This window comes from Portunus trituberculatus, chromosome 34 (genome assembly GCF_017591435.1).
Source record: "Portunus trituberculatus isolate SZX2019 chromosome 34, ASM1759143v1, whole genome shotgun sequence".
NCBI classification, from domain to species: Eukaryota; Metazoa; Arthropoda; class Malacostraca; order Decapoda; family Portunidae; genus Portunus; species Portunus trituberculatus.
Window position 1 is genome coordinate 834,699 of NC_059288.1, and position 22,167 is coordinate 856,865.

Genomic DNA, 22,167 nt, shown 5'->3' on the forward strand with positions numbered 1-22,167 from the left:
CACGGACAGAATCATGGAAATGCTATCGAAGGCAGGCATACACATAGCAGGTGGATAAAGGACATAGTGGGGAGAAAAGAAAAACATATCTCTTCGAAACTGCCACAAACCACAGAGAAAGCTTTGTGAGTCTCTCCCAAGCTGCAGCCAATCTCATACTAATGGACCAATCAATGCAGTCGCTAGTCAGATGTCCAGCCAGGTGACATGATCCTGCTGTATATATATACAGTTAGGTTCTCTGTGTATGTCATTCTTTGTAGAAGACTATAGAGTCAGAACGTAAGAAAGTAAAGGTTTCCTGATCTAGCCAATGTTTCTCTACCACCTTTATACAGCTCTATAGTGGAGCTATAGCTACAGCTATAGTGGAGTGGGCCAAGTTGGCTGCCTCACAGAGAATCTTGGCCAGGATTTCCTCAAATCCTGTTAAGTGATAATGTGACTATCTTCAAAGGTGAGTCCAAGGTTTTATTAGATTTAATGAAGGATGATAAAGTTATCAATAGGTTAACAGAAATTGTGCGAATAGTGATTTATTGGTACACAGACACTTTGGTATGGAGCCATCTGGGAGAGATGCATAGGTATCATTAAGACTGGTCTGAAGAAGGTATTAGGAAGAGCTCTAGTGAATAAGGAAGAGTTGTACACAGTCCTTCTAGAGTTAGAAGCCATAGTAAATGACCATCCCTTGGGTTATGTCAGTGGGAATTTACTATATTTGATGGCTTATAAGATGCACCCAGTTTTGGCAGGTATTGAAATGAAGAAAAAGATAAGTACATAGTGAATTTAAGCTCTGAATATGAAGTAAAGGATTTCACCTGACATTTGAAGACTCTCACTTGCATTTAGATCATTATTAGATACCAGTATTTTGCATTTAAAAACTTTAGTATTTGCTAGTAGCCTACGTACCAACCCTGTTGTGAGATGTAAACATGTACCTGGCATGTGGTGTCGGCAGTAACTGTGAGAGACTACAAGGATAATAATCTTTTTTTTTTTTTTTTTTTTTTTTTTTTCTCTCTCTATCGTCATTCTACATGTAATTCTAATATAGTACAGATGATCCTTGCTATACAAAAACTAGCTATGTGAATTTTCACTCATACGAAATCCATCCTTGCTTGCATATATGAACTTGCTTCAAGTTTATGAATTTTTAAATTCCCTGCCTGGCATGCCGGTGGTGCCAGAGATGTGCAGCAGGTGGTTCCACAACAACAACATAAAGAAATGCTCCCATTCCACTATCTGCTCTGCCAATCTACCTACAATCCACATTTTTCATCATTTTTGTCTCAATTTCTTACTGTAAGTACTGTACTATAGTATATATTACTTTTGTTGTAGTATTATTGATTAATGATTAATTGTGGGAGTTAAGAGAACAGTCATAGTAGCCCCTTGTCTGTGAATCTTGTAGAAGTGAGAAAATTGATATGGGATTGCTGTTCAGTTGAAATTATGCTTGATAAAACCAATACGTACAGTAGAGCCTGTGGGACTCAAAATCTATCACACTTTGTATGAAGAAAAGCAAAGATAAGCCAAGCAATCAAGCATAACTACCTTCTTCACAGCCATTCCAAAGTCACCACCACTCTCTCTTTCCACACTAGGGCCATCCACTTCAAAATCTCAGCAATAAAATAAACACAGTGTATGTACAAGTGCTTTTCATAGCCTCTATGCATCTAATGTAATTATTATTCCTTTTGGTATTTGAATAGGATGAATACAGTAATGTTTAGACTGAAAAATCTTATGTCTGGGAACATAACCCATATTTTTGTATTGCTTGAGTTATTTGCTATACAAATTTTTGCTATATGAAAGGGTTTTCAGGAACCTAACCCTTTTGTAAAGTGGGGATCACCTGTATTTTGATACATTTTCAAAGCCAACAGATGTACGAAAGCAGGTTTGCTAACCTTATTTTCTAAAACATTTTTTTTTTAAATATTCATTACTTTTTCAAAACAAAGGAAGGGTTGGAAATATTTTTTTCTATTCATCATGAAAAAGGTAGGTGCAATTTTAATTGTACGAAAGTGTGTCTTACGTCAAGGAATAATGACATCACACTGTAAAGAACGCAGAGAAGCTTGCCCATGTCACTGGGTTTGATGTGTAGCTGACCACGTTTGTTTTGGTACATGCAATGTGTGGTGCATGGTCACTTAGACAAATTCTTCCTGACTGGTGTCATTCTCTGTGAATTACTGGTAAGTATGACCTATTATATATTGTTACCTTGAAACAAAGAATTGTTTTGTGATGTACTACCAATCAGCACTTTGTTTACATGTGCAAATATGTCTGGGATTTGATTTTAAGGCTTTTGTTGCCATAGACTTACCACCAACCACTGTCTCAATAATGAACCTTGGCCTTGTAGGATGCAGGCTCATTTCTTGAGACTTCTTTTGGAGAAAAGGTGTGTCTTATGAGCCATTAAGTGAACCCCTGCCATTAACTCCTTAACCATTGCATGTGTACCAATTATGACCATTTCCAAAGTGTGAAATTGATATGGAAGAGCTTAAAGATTGCATGTTGTATGGAATGTCTCACTTGACCTGATGTATGCAATATGTTTTTGAATTATTAAATGACTTGCAGAAGTGATGGGCAAATGAATTTTTATTATCCTAAAAAGAATCTAACAGGAGTATAATTGCCAAGTCAGGTAATACATGGCTTAGTGTTGGATGATGAGAGACCACGATTATTTTGGTGAATTGGTAAAATTACTAAATTGTTGAGGGTTAAGACCAATACTGCCGTGTAGTTGATTGAAAATCGAAAGGGGGACAATAAGTTGCTCAATTAAGAATCTCTATCTCTGAGAGGTCAGTAAAATGGTAGATGGATGGGGTGAGCAGGTCGATGTTCCACCAGAACCTCCGGAAGTTGAACATTGTTAAATCATGTCCAGGTCATACCTCTGCTCTGAAATCTTTTTGATTATAGCAAGATGTGGCCCACGAGGGTAGAATATAGCCTCTCATTTTTCTGGAGATGGGGGAGAGTATATCATAACTAATGCATAGTATGATAGTGTATAATTTGTATATATAAAGGTATGGATTTTTAAGTAAAATAATGCACTTGAAGTAAGTGATAAAACACAACTTCAGTCTGTAGTTTTATTCACACATAAAAAACACCTTATATGTATCTGTGAAGAATACATAAATATGAGGAAATAAAAATGACAAAGGTTTCTGACTGATATAACATTATGCACAAAAGAAAACAAAACAAACACACATTCACTACACAGAAAACAGTTGTCTCTGGCCACATTCCCACCCTAAGTAACGTTTCCATTCCTACAACCACACCAGTATGGGTTGCACATGCTTTGAACGAAACTGTTCCGAATATCTGAATTACTGATGATGACACAGACATGATGCAGATGTGACACACTCACACAACATTGTAAAAAAAAATAATCATTTGGATAACCAGAAGGTTATCCAAACAGTCGTACAACACTAAACACAATATGACATCCCCACTTTTATGAAAAACGTTCAGTGCATTTCGTAACATATAGGAGAATGCCTGTTACGGTGCGATCTTCTAAACTGCAGAATATTAGACTTGCACTGGGAACCTTCTTTATGATGTACGTACAGGCATATTAGTGTCAGGTACTGCTATCCCATCAGGGACAAGATGCATATCTGGACACACTCCTAAATGGTAACAGAATCACCTCCCACTGCTGTCCCTCACACTGCATTTGAGGACCAAGCACTTTTATAGTACTCCAAAGCAGGCAAAGTATGGCTGTTAGTTGTTCAGTTGTCACTAATGTTGACATTAGCTGATTTTTAGAGTGATTACCTTACAGAAGCTTGTGTTGTTCCCAAGAGTTCCCTGGTGTAAGCACTGTTGAAGGGAGTGAGATAGGATTGAGAGGAGATAGATGGGTGATGTTCAGTCACACAGTGATGGCTTGAAAATGGCCATCTCCCAGAAGGACTCAGACTTGGGTCCTTGAGGTCTCCCTGTCTGATTGGTGACCACCAGGTACTGGATGTTGTAAGGGAACACCACCTCCATATTTCCTTAACTTTTTATAATGTTTTTCACATACTGTAAAAACTATTTTACACATGCATTTTTGTTCTCTCTTCCATTCTCAGACATGGAGAAAGCCGCCCCCAAAAGCACAATATTCCTATGAGGTATTTGAGCAGTGGTACCTTGGCCACTCACTATTCACCACCCTGGAAACAGAGGTGGTGGGAGGCTGCTTCTCAGTCTCCACTGCTGGCCCTACCAATCTCCTGCCCCAGCCGTCTCTGGTGCCTAAGGTAACTGTCATCATGTTAAATTTTCTCGTGTGCACATGACCATACTGATGTTCTGAGACTGTGATGTATCTCTTGGCACCTATGATGTCTGTTTTAACACAGCACCTTTTCTTCCTCCCAGACGTTCCCAAACTTGCTATCTGCTGCCCAGGTGCTCTTCCTCAACAGTTCCCTCCCAACAACACTCCAAACTGAGTGGCGCTTCCTCTTTTCCACGACCACTCATGGCTGGAGCTTCAGCATATTCATGAAGCAGGTTAGTTGGTGTGGTAGGCTGACCAGGTGTGGTGTACAAGTATGCTGTGGAGCATAGACTTGGTGTAGATTGGGTGGGGATTTTCCTTTGCTAGTGAATGTTTTCCAAAATTTTCAGGAAAAGAAAGGCTTTACTATCCTATTCTTCAACAAATCTTGTAGTTTATTTTAGAATAAAAGATTAATTTTCTTTTGAACAGCACATTAACTTCTCATCTGCTTGGGCTCAGATTTTCTTAATTTAGTACTTATAAATTAGATTTTGTTCCAATCATAAAAAAACTGGACATTTTCCAGAGTACCTAACATGTACCTGAACATGTCTCTTGCTTCAGATTGTAGGCAAAGGACCCACACTGCTCATTGTGGAGGACCAGTCAGGCAACAAGTTTGGTGGCTTTGCATCTGTGTCCTGGGGAGTGAAGCCACAGTTTCAAGGTGAAGGGATGAGCTCAGTGATGTTTGGGACCCACAGGATGCACTGAGGAGTGTATTGTTTGTCTATTTCTTTGTATTAATGTATGTACATAATTTGTAATATTGGTTATTCCCAAGATGTGTATCTCTGTTGTGTTTCAGCTTGAGGTAATGATGTTGGGCCATCTCAGTGTATGGGAGAGTGAGGATTGTGGATATTGTTTTCATAATAGATCATTCATTTAAAAGTATAGAAGCAAATAAGTTTTCTGCCATCCATAACATCACTAATAACGAATGTATAACAATGTTGTTATCCTTGCAGGTACACCCGAATGTTTTTTGTTTGCACTGGAACCTCAGATAGGTGTGTTCCACTCCACTGGGTACAACACTAACTTCATGTACCTCAACTACTTGGAGAAGAATACAATGCCCAATGGCCTGGTGAGGAGCATGACATTAGCACTGTTCTAAAAGGGTTTATTTTTTTACACTTCTGTGCTCCACCTCCACTATTTTGCAACATTATTAAGAGGGGAAACACCACTATGAACTTTGCTGATAATATCTGTGGTCTTTGAAAATAGTCATAGTGAGACAGCAGAGCATTTCAGAGTATAGGGTTGAGTGTAGTGTTTACTGTCCTTGTTGCTTCAATCAGGTGTTATAGTACTTATAGGCAGTGCTTACTAGTCAGTCACTATTGTATTTTTTTACATTTAGATTTTAACATGATTTCTTCTCTGTTATTATCATCATTATTTCTCCCTTTTTTCAATCCCACAATCCACTCATCACCTGCATAGTTCCTTTGTCATTCCTTTGCATGATGATTCAGCCATCATCCTCTGAACAGCAGCATTAAAACATTGCTAGCTGCTCCACCAGATTGAGCACTATTCTTTTTCCTATTTTCTTTATCAAGCATATTTCTTAATGGAGGCATATGAAAGTTATATTTCTTGTAAAAATTTAAAAACTAAGATTGCATGAACACATTTATTGGATTTCTATTGAGTATGAAGAGCACTGGCTAAGGGCACCAGAGAGAGAGAGAGAGAGAGAGAGAGAGAGAGACAGCATGTGTGTGTGCTGGTACCAAATGAAAGATCAAAAGCATCATCCAAAACTGAAGGGTATGTGTCTTCAAACCTCAGTAGAAGCAAGTATGTTTTAACATTAAGTGTACAGTGTTCTTTGTTTGGCTTGAGATGACACTTAGGATCACGGCACTTGCTTTTACAGGGCATGGGAGGCAGGGAGGAGCTGTTTGGATTATGGCTTGATTATGACTTTGGCAAGGGCAGTGTGTCCCCAAGCTGCACCACCTTCCGCAGTCCTCAGCTCTCCCCCAACCAACAACTGGAGATCAAATCCATAGAGGTGTGGGCTGTGGGGCCAGAGGAGGAGGACTCAGATGATGAGGTTGGTAGAGGCTGTGACATAGGCATTACTGCTTTCTTAGGTGTACTCCCTCCCTTGTTAAGTTGTCAAGTTTTTAGATGTAGCTATTTTTTTTTTTGCATCACTGACATCAGTGTGCATTACTGTTTTATGAGATCTCTTTTGAAATAAATGCCTTTCATTTTGTAGCTGTTTCTGTTCTATAAGGTCAGGTATTTAGATCTCACTAATTTCTGAATTGTCTTGTTACAAATCTATCGTCAGTGTGTACAACTATTCTATGATTTTTTTATGTGCTTTCATTCAATAGACAAGTTTTTTTTTTATTCTATAAGTTGAGATAATACTGCATTATAAAATTCTTCAGTTACTTTACCATCAAGACAAGAAAAAATTATCTGGGAAGCTGGTGAGATGTGCCTTGTTGAGTTATACTTACTCCTCATAGAGTGATCACATGTTATCAAAAGCTGGGGAGATGTGGTTTATTGACTTAATGATTAAACTTGCTCCTAAACACACTACTATTGGCTGCAGGACCAGAAGAAGAGTGCACTTGACAGGAACCCTGAGGCCAGTGCCATGCTAGAGATGATGGGCAAGGGCCGGGTCAGTGAAGGCCTCAGGGAGGAGGACAAGGACTAGCCGCGCTACTGTTGCCTTCCTCACACAGCCTCCAGTAAGTGATCAGGCAGACACACATACAACATTGTATTAGAGTGTTATTGCATTGCTTCTTTGAGATTAATTATCTCTGTTTATCAACCCTTGATGCCTCACTTCATCTGGGACTGTTCCGCTAGGTAATGGCCAAAGCTCCACCTCTCCCTATCCAAGCATTCCTTTCCTGCTTGTTGAAGCAAGTATCTACTTCTAATACCTTTTTCACCTCTACTCTTTTTCCATATCCTTTCACCTTCCATTTTATTGCTAGCATCTTAAACTTTGTTCATGTGCTCATCTTAACAACTCATTGCATGCTTTCCATCCTCTCAGTGTGACCACACCACACCATTTCAGTGAGATATTTTTCATCTATTCCACAATTTACACTTCAAGCAATGTTGTTCATACCACACTTCTTATATACACGTTCATTGCTGTTGTTCTTTCATCTTGCCACATCACATGTTTCTTTCATAGCTAGTTCACTTTCATAGCATTGATAGCTGTGGCCTATTCCAGGTCTCTGATCCATACATCTTTGTTGACAGAAAAATGCTATTCCTTAACCCCTTCCCAGCGGAGGATCTATATATAGACGTTTGTTCTGATTTTACCACACTAAGTTCTAGCATGGTCTATATATAGGCTATTTCTTACAAGTAACAAAATTCATAAAATAAATCATTATTTGGCATCTCAGATACCCAGACACTTACCAACATGGCCTCTCAAGGCCGGTCACCACTTGTGCTTTGTCAGTGGTTGATGTGCTATGCACATAAGTTAATATTAGAAATTTTTTGCATTTTTCCACTTTCTTTTATTATTAGTCTATCATATCAAGGAGAAAGAATTGTGACACACACCAGCAGTGTTGCCTAAAAACTAATAAGAACAAAACAAGTACATGAAAAATACAAAGAAAAGTGGAAGTAAATTACAGCCAGGTCACAAGTCTTGAATGTGAGTATCTCCAAACATTCATACAAATATATTAACATACATTATCATCATTCAAACACAAATAACACCTATATATAGATTCAATTGTTTGTTCAGTTTTGCAGCAGAGTCTATATATAGATGTCAATCTGGAATACCCATTTGGTGGAAAAACTATATATAGATGTATGGATGAAAGTCAAAAGAGTATATTTATATACAATTTTTTATTTGGTAGTACTACTACTCTCATCTGCCGTGCCGCCGGGACGTGGTTAATCGTGTGTTATTCTTAAGAATATGCAAAATGGGCTTCCTGTTGTGTGCTTTTCATTAAGACCATGAATGCTACATACACCTTTTCATCCTTTTCTTTTATTTGCATTATGAAACTCAGATTTTTTTCTTTTTTTTCTTCTTCTGAATCCTCCCGGTCTCTCATTGACTTTTGACAGCACAGGAAGCTTGCATATTTCTCTTTATCTTTTATACATACTTGTTTCTGCAACCTTTACATTCACCTTTCCTCCACTTGTTTGGGTGTTTTTTTCCTTTTTTCCTGACCACATCCTAGAAACATTCAGTCTAGTATCACTTCATCTGTATACCATCACATTTGTGGAGTTATTTCATCCATGTCTTCAACTGTGGCACTTCTTCCTCTTTGCACAAATAGATACCCATTTTTCACTACCCTCCATACCCATACCAATATAGTATTGCTTCTCCTAGTGTTGCATTCACTGAATCGTCAACTAGCATTTCCCTCCTCACCTTCCATCTCCTTGCTACCCTTAAGAACCATCCTGTAGAGTGCCACAGTTTGGTGGAATGGGGCTAAAGATTGTAATAAAGAATACTCTCTCTCTCTCTCTCTCTCTCTCTCTCTCTCTCTCTCTCTCTCTCTCTCTCTCTCTCTCTCTCTCTCTCTCTCTCTCTCTCATTTTCTTTCAAACTAACTTCTAATTCTCATTGACTTCTCACTCAGCTACCTACAAAACCCTTTATTTACTTTTTTACATTTTCTGATTTTCTTTACTTTTGTATTCTGATGCTCTGTTTTTGGCTTTTGAATTTCCTTTTGGCTTACAGTAAGCCCCTGAACTTGGCAAATTAATTAGTCTGGCAAAACTACCGCCAAATGCGAATTTTGCCAAACATGAGTTCTTTATACCGTATAAACTGCCTAAAAAATGCCTCAATCAATCTTTGGTCATTGCCCAAGTCCCTCTTTTGACCCCTAAAATACCATCTTTCGAGCTGAAATAAAATCTTTTGCCTTCACATATTAGAACACATGTACAAAACAGACCTATAACAATAAATAAAGCTAATAAGACATGATATAAAGGCTGTAATTCGTTCCCACACTAGCAGAACAGAGGATAGCACAAACAAAATGGCTGAAGGGGACTCTCACACTGCGTTCTGATAGGTTTAGAGAGGTCTGACGTCACTGGGGAGCCGCGTGGTTCGCTGTGCGGCCACCAAATTTAAATTCAAATTGCCAAGCGTGCGCTGGGTGGTCTGTGGCCACCCTTCTGCCAAAAGTGAATTTTGCCAAGTGTGGGGGGTTTACTGTATATTTTTATAATATTTCCTCATATTCTTTCATCTTTTCTTTTATGGTCTCATCAATTTTAGTTATCCACTTTGTGTTTCCATTATACAAACCATGAAGTTTTCCATACCTTACCACTTCTGCTGCTACTGAAGTTGCTGTATTTTTCAACATATCACATGCATTTACACATGAGCCTTCCATAATTATAGTCTTATCTACCTTCTTACATTCCTTCTGTCCAATCTTTCATTAGTCACTATTGTACTTGCTTTCTGCCACCATTCCTGTCATCATCAGGTAGGTAAATACTTTCTTTTTAGTCATATTGAAGTTTGCTTTCAAGGATATTAAATTTTGATCCTGTGAAGAAGAGAGAATGCATGTTTTTGGATTTTGCAGAGGTTGTATTCTGAATGACTTTTTGTTCAGTTTAAAGAGAGGAAGAAAAACTTTTATATCTGTGTATGTCCATCAGCTTTGCAAAGAATTGTTTACTTGAGGTGAGTTTTCGTAACAGTAATTTAGAAACCTTCAGGATCAACATTAGAAAGTATATACACACCAAAAGTTGATGGGATAAACATGGCAGTAGATAAATTTGTCTCAGGTTTTAAATGCTCAAGGAAGCATGTGTTTTGTTGTTTAAGTTTTATTTCTATAAAAGTTTTACTATCTCTTCCATCTGCTATCAATAGTAGGAGGTGGAACCAACCAAGGGCTACAAAAATTTACTAAAGAAAAGGCCCACTAAGATACCAGTTCACAAACAGGTCAAGAGAGCTAAAAGAATACAATAAATCTCTTAAAACCTTTTCCTTAAATGAGTTCAAGTCATAGGAAGGTGGAAATACAGAAGTAGGCAGGGAGTTCCAAAGTCTACCAGAGAAAAGGATGAATGGATGAGAATACTGATTAACTCTTGCATTAGAGAGATTGACAGAATAGGGGTGAGAGGAAGAAGAAAGTCTTGTGCAGTGAGGCTGCAGTTGGAAGGGAGGCAAGTAGTTAGCAGGATCAGAAGAGCAATTGGTATAAAAATATTGGTAGAAGATAGCAAAAGATGCAACATTGTGGCGGTGAGAAAGAGGCTGAAGCCAATCGATTGGAGGAAGCAGTGGACACCTGCTAAAACGATAATTACTCCCAGTGAGGTCTAATAGCACTGGTTCAGGGGGTGGGATGAACTTTCAATAAAGCCAGCTATAACCTCACTGAACATTTCCCTTTGTGTCTCACAGCATAAGGTTGCATTCACAGCCTGCCCTCTAAGGACAATTCTCTCCCTTCATACAAAACTGAGTGTACATTCTTCATGCAAAATTTAGAATTGACAAAAAAAAAACCTATACCATCCTCAGAGTCCCCTTTCAACTAAGTATATTTCTATTTAACTTGTTTAGGTACCAACATCTCAATGTTTTTTTTTTTTTTTTTTCTCTCTCTCTCTAATCAATTTATATTTTGCCCTTGGCTGGTGTTCCCTCTTACATAAAAAAAAAGATAAAAAAATCGGTCAGAGGAGAGCTTTTGATTTCACCCTGTCTAAAATAACTAGGAAGGGAATCCATCCATATATATTAAGCATACTCCATACATGGACAGAGAAAGCCCCTGTACAGAGTTAGTAGTTGGTGGAATAAGAAAACCTGGCTAAGTTGACTCAGAATTCCTAACTTGATAAGACTTGTTTTTGGAGATGAGATATGAAGTTTCCAATTTAGATAAATTGAGGATGTTTAGTGTAGAAAAGGGGAACAGTTTAGTGTCATTGTTGAGGAGGGAATAGTTGTATGGAAGATTGTGTTGAATTAATAGAGGGATGAATTGAGTTTTTGAAGCACTGAACAGTATGAGGTTTGCTTTGCCGCAATTTTTTTATTTTTTTTATTGAAAGTCAGGCGTTCTGCAGCATACCTTTGTGATCTGTTTACTTCTAGAAAGGTTGGTTGTTTCTTAAAAGATGTGGAAAATGCAGGGTGATATCATTAAGGGGCTATCACACTGGCCTATGATTCGCGGAACAAGGAACATCCGCTCCAGATAGCTGGAACTTGCCCGGGATTAGCCGAGCCAAGTTGGGATGGCTTCATATCCATCCCGGTTCTCCGTATGCTATCTCAATGAAAAAATAAACATAATGTATGTAATAAAATCCTTTTATTTAAGGGGACCGTCTGGTGAGGTTTTTGAAAAATTGAAAATAAAGAGGTACGTGAGTAATTTTTTTTTATTTATTTATTTATTTATTTATTTATTTATTTATTTTTTTTTTTTTATTATTATTATTTTTTTGCTGATAGATGTTTACACGATGTCAGTTTAGTAGTTACAAGCGAATCGGCCCATAAATAACTGCATGAAAAATAAAAAAAATCAATTATTTTTGAAAAAAAATTTTTCCTATAAACTTTGTCACCAGAGGACAGATTTCAATTTTGCCAGTACAGATATGAAGTATGTGGTATAACAAAACTTTCCATCTCATAGAATTTTGAATTTTTTATTTTGATGGCCATTATGAATTTTTTTTTTCTTTTTTTATTTATTTTTATATAAAATTATATTGCGGCACTTGAAAAAAAATTCCAAATTCTAGGAGACAGAAATGTAGCAGCTTCATTGAGCTTCAAAATGATACCTCATAATTGAAAATTTGTTGAGAAATGTGGGAGAAGATTTGATTTGAATGATAAAAAGTGGAAACTGAGAAAAAGGCAAAAAAACCCAGAGATGTCATTTTGGTCCTATGACCATGTACATTTATTTGGGTTGGATATTTCGTGGTCATACACCACCATGTGCATCATATATGCTTTTTAGGCATGTTTAGAATATTTTGTAAGACTCATATGGCACCTGGCCGCCCCTACAATGATTGTAGTTTTTAGTCGCTCAAAGGCGAGGGTGTCTCCTATCCATGCATGGTTGGTACAACTTGTAATTTCCACTTGCACCATTTGTTTAGACATTGTAAGGCAAAAAAGGCAGGTAAAATAGACTGGATTGTGGCTTGCAAGGTGTGATATAACGGGCGAGATACTCAATAGATCCTCCTCCCATCGCAGTCACATGGACACTGAAATGGAAGGGGAGAGGGTGTGTTCCTGTGTACACCATAGTACTGAGTAGCCAGCGCCCACTTTTCCTTACCAAAGAAACCACTTTTCATGGCTTTTTCCATGCTTATTATCATAAGGGAGTGGGGAGGGGGGAAGCCCCGGGCTGCGGTGGGCGTGGTAGGGCCCCTTTAAAGTTTAAATACCCCACGTATTTTAGCGCATTTCCGCAAAATACTCCATCACTATGTTGCCATATGTTTGGGGGTGCTCTGGTGGTGTTTTGGGGATTTTCGATATTTTTCAGATTTTTCGATACCATGGCCACCGGACAGTCCCCTTAAACTAAAAAGAACGTGCCTAAATTTTTCATATTGGAATATTGAATATTATTTAATCAATTTAGAAAGATAAAATATATATATCACGTTGATAGTTTGGGCTTATGGCAACCACTTCTGATTCCAAAGTTGTCTTGGTTTTTCTCTAGTTGCTTTTACTTACTTTTCTTCAATAAGAGGAAGTGCAAATGCAATTCCAGAATGAAGCACAGGCTGAGATACAAGTGGCATGGTTTTGTTCTGGTTTATTTTCATTAGGTTTGGTCTTGGTTGCTGGGCCGTTTGCCTAGCATAGCAAGAATGCCGCCAGCTTGTGTGTGATAATGTTCCTGGTTTCGTACCAAGAACCATGGCCCGCATTCCGCATATCATAGGCCAGTGTGATACCCCCTTAAGTGTAGGAGTGAATAGGACAAGTTTGATTGAGATCATTGATGAATAATAGGAAGAGAGTGGGTGACAGGAGAAAACCCTAAGGTCACAACACTGTCAATAGATATAGAACAGTGACTGTCTACCACAGCAGCAATAAAACAATCAGAGAGGCAACCTCATATGAAGTTGCAAAGAGAAAGATGGAAACCATAGGAGGGTAGTTTGGAGGTGAAAGCTTTGTGTCAGTCTCTATCAAAAGCTTATGATATGTCTAAAGCAACAGGAAAAGTTTTATCAAAATCTCTTAAAAGAGGATGACCAAGACTCAAGAAGAAAAGCCAAAAGATTTCCAGTGGAGTGGTCTTGACGAAAGCCATACTGCCAATCAGATAGGTTAGATAGTGAAGTGACAGATGTTTGAGATTTTTGCTTCTTTTAATACAGGAGAGGAAACTGGCCAAGGGCAACAAAAAATGAAAAAAAAGGCCCACTGAGTTGCCAGTTCCCTTAAATATCATGAGTTATCCAGAAGTGAGGGACAAATGTCTTGAAACCTCTCTTTTAAAAGAACTCAAGTCATAGAAAGATGGAAATACAGAAGTAGGCAGGGAGTTCCAGAGTTTACCACAGAAAGGTATGAATAATTGAGAGTACTGGTTAACTCATGCATTAGGGATGAGAGGAAAAAGAAAGCCTTGTGCAGTGAGACTGCAGGAGGAGGGGAACCATGCAGTTAACAAAATCAGTAGAGCAGTTATCTTGAAAATAGCGACAAAAGATAGAAAGCGATGCTACATGCCGGCGGTGAGAAAGAGGCTGAAGACAGTCAGTCAGAGGAGAGGAGTTGTTGAGAAGAAAAGCTTTTGATTCCACCCTATCTAACAAAACTGTGTGAGTGGAAGCCCCCCAAACATGCGAAGAATACTCCATACAAGGACAGATAAGGTTCTTGTACAGAGTTAGCAGTTGAAGGGGTGAGAAAACTGGCAGAGACACCTCAGAGCACCTAACTTCATAGAAGCTGTTTAGTAAAAGAAGAGATGTGAAATCTCCAGTTTAGATTATCAGTAAAGGACAGATGGAGTATATTCAGTGTAGAAGATGGGGACAGCTGAGTGTCATTAAAGAAGAGGGGATAGTTGTCTGAAAGATTGTGTTGAGTTGATAAATAGAGGAATTGAGTTTTTGAGGCAATGAACATTAAGTTTTCTTTGCCCCAATCGAAAATCTAAGAAAGATCACAAGTAAGGCATTCTGCGGCATCCCTGCGTGATCTGTTGACTTCCTGAAGGGTTGGTCGTCTCTGAAAAGACGTGGGAAAGTGTAGGGTGGTATCATCAGCATAGGAGTGGATAGGGCAAGGAATTTGGTTAAGATCATTAATGAGTAATAGAAAGAGGATGGGTGACAGGAAAGAACCTTGAGGAACACCACTGTTAATAGATTTAGGAGAAGAACAGTGGCTGTCTACCATGGCTGTAATAGAATGGTTGGAAAGGAAACTTGAGATAAAGTTGCAGAGAGAAGGAAGGATTGAAACTGTGGGAGGGCAGTTTTGAAATCAAAGCTTTGTGCCAGACTCTATCAAAAGCTTTTGATGTGTGTAATACGACAGCAAAAAGTTTCACCGAGATCTCTAAAAGAGGATAACCAGGACTCAGTAAGGAAAGCCAGATCACCAGGAGAGCGACCTTAATGGTAGCCATACTGGCAGTTAGAGAGAAAATTGTGAAGTGACAGATGTTGAGAATCTTCCTACTGAGGATAGATTCAAAAACTTTAGATATGCAAGAAATTAAAGCTTTAGGGCAGTAGTTTGAGGGATTAGAACAGTCACCTTTTTTAGGAACAACCTGAAACTTCCAGCAAGAAGGAAAGGTAGAAGTCAGTAGGCATAGTTGAAAGAGTTTGGCCAGGCAAAGTGCAAGCACGGAAGCACAGTTTTTGAGAACAATACGTGGGGATATCCCATCAGGTCCATAAGCCTTCTAAGGGTTTAGGCCAGCGAGGGCATGGAAAACATCATTACGAAGAACTTGAATTGTATGCATGAAATGTTCAGAGGGAGGAGGAGAGGGAGGGACAAGCCCAGAATCATCCAAGGTAAAGTCGTTGTCAAAGGTTTGAGAGAAGAGTTCAGCTTTAGAGACAGATGTGACGGCAGTGGTGCCATCAGGATGAAATAAAGGATGGAAAGATGAAAAAGTAAAGTTTTTGGAGATGTTTTTGGCCAGATGCCAGAAGTCTCGAGGGGAGTTAGGAGTTCAAAAGATTTTGACATTTTCTATTTATGAAGGAGTGTTTGGCAAGTAGAAGAACAGACTTGGCATGATTCCAAACAGAAATATAAAGTGCATGAGATTCAGGTGATGGAAGGATTAAGTACCTTTTGTGGGCAACCTCTCTATCATGTATAGCACGAGAACAGGCTATGTTAAACCAAGGTTTAGAAGATTTAGGTTGAGAAAAAGAGTGAGGAATGTACACCTTCATGCCAGACACTATCACCTCTGTTATTCATTCAGCACACAAGATGGCAGAGGGAGGAGGAACACCCAAATTTGAAAGATTTCTGCAGCGGGATGTGGAGGAAGGTGGTGAATTGAATTATAGAGTGGGTTTGAGGAATGTTCATAGAATGGAAGAAATAATGGAAAAATTAATAGATAGAGAGTGGACACGCTGGAGGTGGACCAAGGAAAAATTATAAAGGAAATCGCCAAATTGAGAGCTGGACTGAAGGAGGTCAAGAATTTAAATGCCAAACTGCAAGAGGAAAGTGACAATTTAAAGAAGCAGCTCAAGAGTGAGATGATGGAGGTGAGAAAGCACAATGATAAGGTTCAGCAGTCAGTTAAGGTGGTTGAGGAGAAACAGTCTGTATGGATAAAGCAGAGGGAAGGAAATGAAGAATCCTTAAAGAAAATCATAGAGGAGCAGCAGAAAGAGAAGCAAGGAATTACAGATAAGGTAATCAGTGTAATTAATTAAAGAAAAGAAGAAACTGGTAAGGGACACAGTGGATAAGGTAAAGTGTGTGGTGGTGTTTGGGGTAAGGGAAGAGAAGATAGTCAATAGATCTGAGAGAGAAGCAATGGAAAAGGAGAAAATTAAGAATATATTAATGACAGTTGCAGAGGAGGGAAATCAGGCAATAAATTTGGTGGAGGAATTCCATAGGATTGGGAAATTTGAGGAACAGAAGGAAAGACCCTTAAAAATAAAGTTCGCAACTCAAGTACAAGCAGAAGTAGTATTGAATGGGTCATGGAAGTTAGCTGGAAATGATGAATTTAAAAATGTATGGATCAACAAAGATTTGGATGAGGAGGAGAGAACTAGAGTAAAGGAATTGGTCACAGAGGCTAAGCAAAAAAATGATATGAGGACGGAAGAAGAAAAGGAGCAGTTTTACTGGAGAGTCAGGGACCTAAGGTTGAGAAAGAAATTTATCAGGAGGTAAGCAAAATTTGTTATACTAATGTTAATGGATTGATGTCAAAAATGTTAGAGATTGAGGAGTTCCTAGCAAGAGTTAAGCCTGATATGTTAGTATTGTGTGAAACAGTGGAAGGATGAATGGAAAATACCGGACATTGGAAATGGATATTATGATATATGGTTGAAAAACAGATGTGGTAAGGGAGGAGGTGGAGTGATGATATTAACAAGGAAAAGTGTTAGAGTGGACAAAGTGGAAACAAGTAAAAATAAGTCTGAGATTGTGCAGGTTGAAGTGAAAAATGGTAATGGAAAGTCAATGATGTATGCAGGGGTTTACATACTGACGAATGCGTGGACAAGAAATGAGCATGAGACTTTGTTGGAAGATACAATAAATGAGATGGAAAGGATTGTATCACAAGACAAGGATGTATTAGTCATTGGAGATTTTAATTGCAAAGAAATCAATTGGGAGGAAGGAACTTTTCAAGGAGGAGAGAATTCATGGAGTAACAAACTGATGAATTGGGCTGTTGATAATCTAATGACTCAATGGATTGACTGTGAAACTAGAATAAGTGGGAAGGATAAACCATCCAGATTGGACTTGTTGTTCACCAGTGACAAAGAGATCATAGAAAAATTCATTATGAATGTCCATTAGGAAAAAGTGATCACATACTAGTTCAAATAAGTCTGAGTACAAAAATATTAAAAATAGATGAGGGGGTACAAAATAGAAAGATATAGATATAATAAAGCAAATTTTGAAGAAATAAGGAAATACTTTGAGGCTGTGAGCTGGAAATGTTTTGAAGATGAAAAGGATTTGCAGGAGAAATGGAACAAGTTTATCAAGATATATAATACTGCAGTGGAGAAGTATGTACCGAAGGGAAGAGTAAACTGTAAAAAAGGGAAGGAGTGGTACAATGCTATATGTGAAAGGGCTAGACAATGCAAGACAAATGCATGGAATAGATGGAGGAAAATGCGAACACAAAGTAGATGGAAAGATTATGTTGATGCTAGAAATGAATGTGTGAGAATTATGAGGGTTGAAAAAGAGAACTATGAGAAAGATATAATGGACAAATGTAAAAGTAACCCAAAACTGTTTTATAGACATATAAATGGAAAAATGAAGAAACGAGAGGGTATAACTGGCCTGAGGGTTGATGGAAAACTATATGAAGAAGTACAAGAAATGGCTGAGGTGATGAATGAAAGGTTTCAAACAGTCTTTACTGAAGAAGGAGACTTTGACTTAGCAGATAATGAATTGGATGGATATAAACTAATTGGAGTAGAGGTAAATCAGGAGGATGTTATGAGACTGATGGAGAATCTAGGTGTAAATAAGGCACCTGGTCCAGATGGAATTTCAAATTGGATACTGAAAGAATGTAGGGAACAGTTGGCAGAGAAGATTCATAGCCTGGTGAAGACATCGTTGTTGCAAGGGAAAGTACCGAAGGACTGGAAAAGAGCAAACATTGTACCTATATATAAAGGTGGTAGTAGGGAAGACTCTTAAAATCATAGACCAGTATCACTGACAAGTGTAGTGGGGAAGCTATGTGAGAAAATTATTAAAGACACCTGGATGGAATACCTAGAAAGCAGCAATGTGTTGGCAAACTCAGTTTGGTTTCAGGAAGGTCATGCTCCTCAAATTTGTTGTCGTTTTATTCAAAAGTAATAGATGCTGTACAGGAAAGGGATGGTTGGATAGACAGTGTTTACCTAGATTTTAAAAAAGCTTTTGACAAGGTAACACACAAAAGGCTACTATGGAACATTAAGAACAATGGGGGAGTTGGAGGACAATTATTGGAATGGATGAAGGATTACCTTAGTGAGAGGGAAATAAAAACAGTGATAAGAAATAGTAGTTCTTCCTGGCTAAAGGTCACTAGTGGAGTACCTCAAGGGTTGGTGTTGGGACCAGTCATGTTTGGCATCTATGTGAATGACCTGCCTGAAGGAATTGAGTCATATCAATTTGTTTGCAGATGATTGCCAAGATAATGAGGAGAGTGAAAAATGTAAATGACTGTATGAAACTGCAAGAGGACCTTGATAAAATTGGTAGATGGAGTAGAACTTAGCAAATGGAATTCAATCTGAATAAGTGTAAAGTCATGGAATTTGGAAAAAGTAAATGGAGAGTACACGGCAATTACAAAATGGAAAATTTTAGTTTGGAAAGGTCTAAAGAGGAAGTGGATTTAGGGGTCACAATTACAGAGGGCTTAGCCTCAGACAGGTATATAAATAAAATCACGGGAGAAGTAACAAATCTGCTAAGGAGAATTAAAATGGCCTCATATTTGGATGCTGATATGATGAAAAAGTTAATTAGTTCTATGATAAGACCAAGACTGGAGTATGCGGCAATTGTGTGGTCCCCTCACACTAAGAAGAATATTAGAAAATTGGAGAGGGTGCAAAGGGCAGCCACCAAGTTAGTACCGGAACTGAAGGATTTGACTTATGAGGAGCGGTTGAGAAAACTGGAAATTCCAACACTTGAAAGTAGGAGAGAAAGGGGAGACTTGATAGGTATTTATAAAATGGTGAATAACCTGGATAAAGTGGATGGTGACTTTTTAAACCTGGAAACAAGGACTACAAGGGGACATGGGAAGAAATTGAAGAAGGTGCAGTGTATAAGAGACATTAAGAAGTACTACAGTTTTCCTCAGAGCTGTGGACACCTGGAATGGATTAGATATAGACATCGTAAATGCAGTCAGTGTTCACATTTTCAAAGCTAAGCTGGATGAAACAAGGTATAAAGACGGGTCAGTATGAGCTTGCTCCCCTCCCGTAAACTACAACTAGGTAAATACAGAGGTGAGTCTCAGTAATCATTCCAGAGAAAATCCGTTTATCTCCTCAGGCACCCCCAACTGTCAGAGGCAAAACTGCAGAGCCACCTTTGCCTTGGGGGATCCTGAGGAGGGATTGGAGAAATAGAACAAGATACAGATAAGAGATTGTGATCAGAGGAACCCAATGGAGAAGATAGGGGAACAGCATAAACAGAAGGATTAGAGGTAAAGAGAAGATCAATAATGTTGGGTGTATCTCCAAGACAGTCAAGAATATGAATAGGGTGTTGCACCAGTTGCTTTAGGTCATGGAGGATAGCAAAGTTGAAGGCTAGTTCACCAGGATGGTCAGTGAAGGGAGAGGAAAGCCAAAGCTGGTGGTGAACATTGAAATCTGCAATGATGGAGGATAGAGAGATAGAATGTGTTCCACTCTGGAAATTAAATAGTCAAAGAATTTACTTTAGTCAGAGGAGTTAAGGGAGAAATAGACAGCACAGATAAATTTAGTTAGAGAGTGACTATTGAATTGAAGCCAAATGGTGGAAAACTCATAAGATTCAACAGCGTGGGCATGAGAGCAAGTTAAGTCGTTGCGCACATAGATGCAACATCCAAGTTTGGAAAGAAAATGAGGATGGAGAAAGTAGGAGAGAACAGAAAAGGGGCTACTGTCAGTTACCTCAGACAGCTGTGTTCAGTGAGGAAAAGAAGATGAGGTTTAGTAGAGGAGAGGTGGTGTTCTACAGGTTGAAAAATTAGATCCAAGACTGAATGTTGCAGAAGTTAATGTAGAAAAGTCAAAGGAGGTGTTAAGACATTTGGGTCACTAACTGAAGAGCAGTCTGACCTGGGAACACTTATGGTCCCCTCCCAGAAGGGGACTGCAAGGCTGGATTAGGAGTCAACATTTTTAAATTTTGAGTGAAAGAAGTGTGGGTAGTAAGTGCATGTAGTTTTGTGAAAAGGAGGACAATTGTCTTCAGAGGGCAGGCTGTAACTGCCCCCTTGAGTTGTGAGACACAAAGGGAAACATTCAGCGAGATCACAACTAACTTTAATTACGGGAAGGTTCACAGCACCCTATGAACTGATCCAGACCAGAATTGGTCTGGAACGGAGCCAGGGCTATTAGACCTTCATGGAGCAAATAATCGTTTTGGTAGGTGTCTACTATCTCCTCCTGAGGAATAGATCAAAAAGGAGATTGAATTTTACTGAAATTTCAAGAATGGGATCTGGAGATGTGGAGTAAAGTACTATGGTATGAGGAGGTAACATTTTCAGTCACAGGAATCTTTTTTTTTTTTTTTTTTTTTTTTTTTTATTATATATATATATATATATATACCATGTGGGCTTTTCACGGGAATTTATGGGCTAAAGGGAATACTTTTTTGGGGTACCTGCTATTTCAAAGCCCACCTGCTAGGAAACCATTGCCCCAAGTGAGGAAGCCCAACCTACACTCGGATCGTGGACAGGATTCGAACCCGTGCACTTGGAGACCCCTTGGACCCCAAAGCACACATGGTTCTGCTGTATCACGGCGGCCCTTTGAGGAAGACTGATCCCCATGCAGCTTTGTAAACAGAGAGGACAGCAAAGCACTCTGCATTGGTGATTGTATGGGATTTTTCACCTATTATGATGTTGGTGAACCGGTTTTGCCAGCAAATAAAAAAATAACCAAGATAACTATCTTGAAATTTTGTATGACCACCTGCCTGATTGTTTGAGGATACACTGGCAGACATTTGCATGCAAGACGGAGTACCATGCCATCCTGCCAAGTCACTGAAGGAGTGACTGAAGTTAAGCATATTAAATGCTGGCCAGGCAATAGTCCTGAATTTAACCCCATTGAAAACTTATGGACACTGATAAAATGTTATCTTTGAAACCATCACCACATTATGTCTTCCCAAACTGGAGACTGCCATCAGGGATATTTGGATAACTTTTCCAGCCCAACAACTTCAGAACCTTGTATACTCTGTCCCCCAGGAGGCTAAAGGTCTGCATCAAGGGCAAGAGAAACACTACAAAGTCCTAGAGGTGTGGTACATGTTAATTCAATTTGTTTATTCATTTATAACCATGAGCAACAAGTTCATGAAATTACTTCATGCAAACTGTATAGCATGAGAACAGGCTGTGTTAAAACAAGGTGTGGAAGGTTTAGGTTGAGAGGTTGAGAGTAGGAATATACATCTCTATTATGTGTTCAGCACACAAAGACGGCTCATTGACATGGAAGCAGTAGTCATTCTAAAGAAAATTAGCTTCTCAGGTCCCCCAACTAACAGAGGCAAAATGCCAGAGGCACCTCCTCTTTGGGGAGACAAGATACAGATATAAGATTGTTACCTATCCAAGCCCACCCACTAGGGAACCTTTACCCCAAGTAAGGAAGCCCATCCTACACTAGGACCGTGGCCAGGATTTAAACTCGTGCACTTGGGAACCTCTCGGACCCCAATGCACCCGTGGTTCCACTGTATCACGGCTGCTTCCTCTAAG

At 38.9% G+C, this 22,167-nt stretch overlaps 1 protein-coding gene across 6 annotated transcripts in view; it reads left to right on the top strand.

Annotated features, from left to right (window-relative positions):
* Window positions 1-22,167, top strand: part of LOC123512824 (MTOR-associated protein MEAK7-like) — a 72,818-nt gene that overhangs the window by 44,806 nt on the left and 5,845 nt on the right. For all 6 annotated transcript variants that reach the window (XM_045269426.1, XM_045269430.1, XM_045269428.1 and 3 more), the window contains exons 5-10: window positions 4,170-4,340; window positions 4,462-4,596; window positions 4,931-5,033; window positions 5,338-5,459; window positions 6,261-6,440; window positions 6,957-7,098. In XM_045269426.1, coding sequence (XP_045125361.1) covers window positions 4,170-4,340; window positions 4,462-4,596; window positions 4,931-5,033; window positions 5,338-5,459; window positions 6,261-6,440; window positions 6,957-7,064 — 819 coding nt within the window. In that variant the 3' untranslated portion in view covers window positions 7,065-7,098. The remainder of the gene's footprint in view (window positions 1-4,169; window positions 4,341-4,461; window positions 4,597-4,930; window positions 5,034-5,337; window positions 5,460-6,260; window positions 6,441-6,956; window positions 7,099-22,167) is intronic.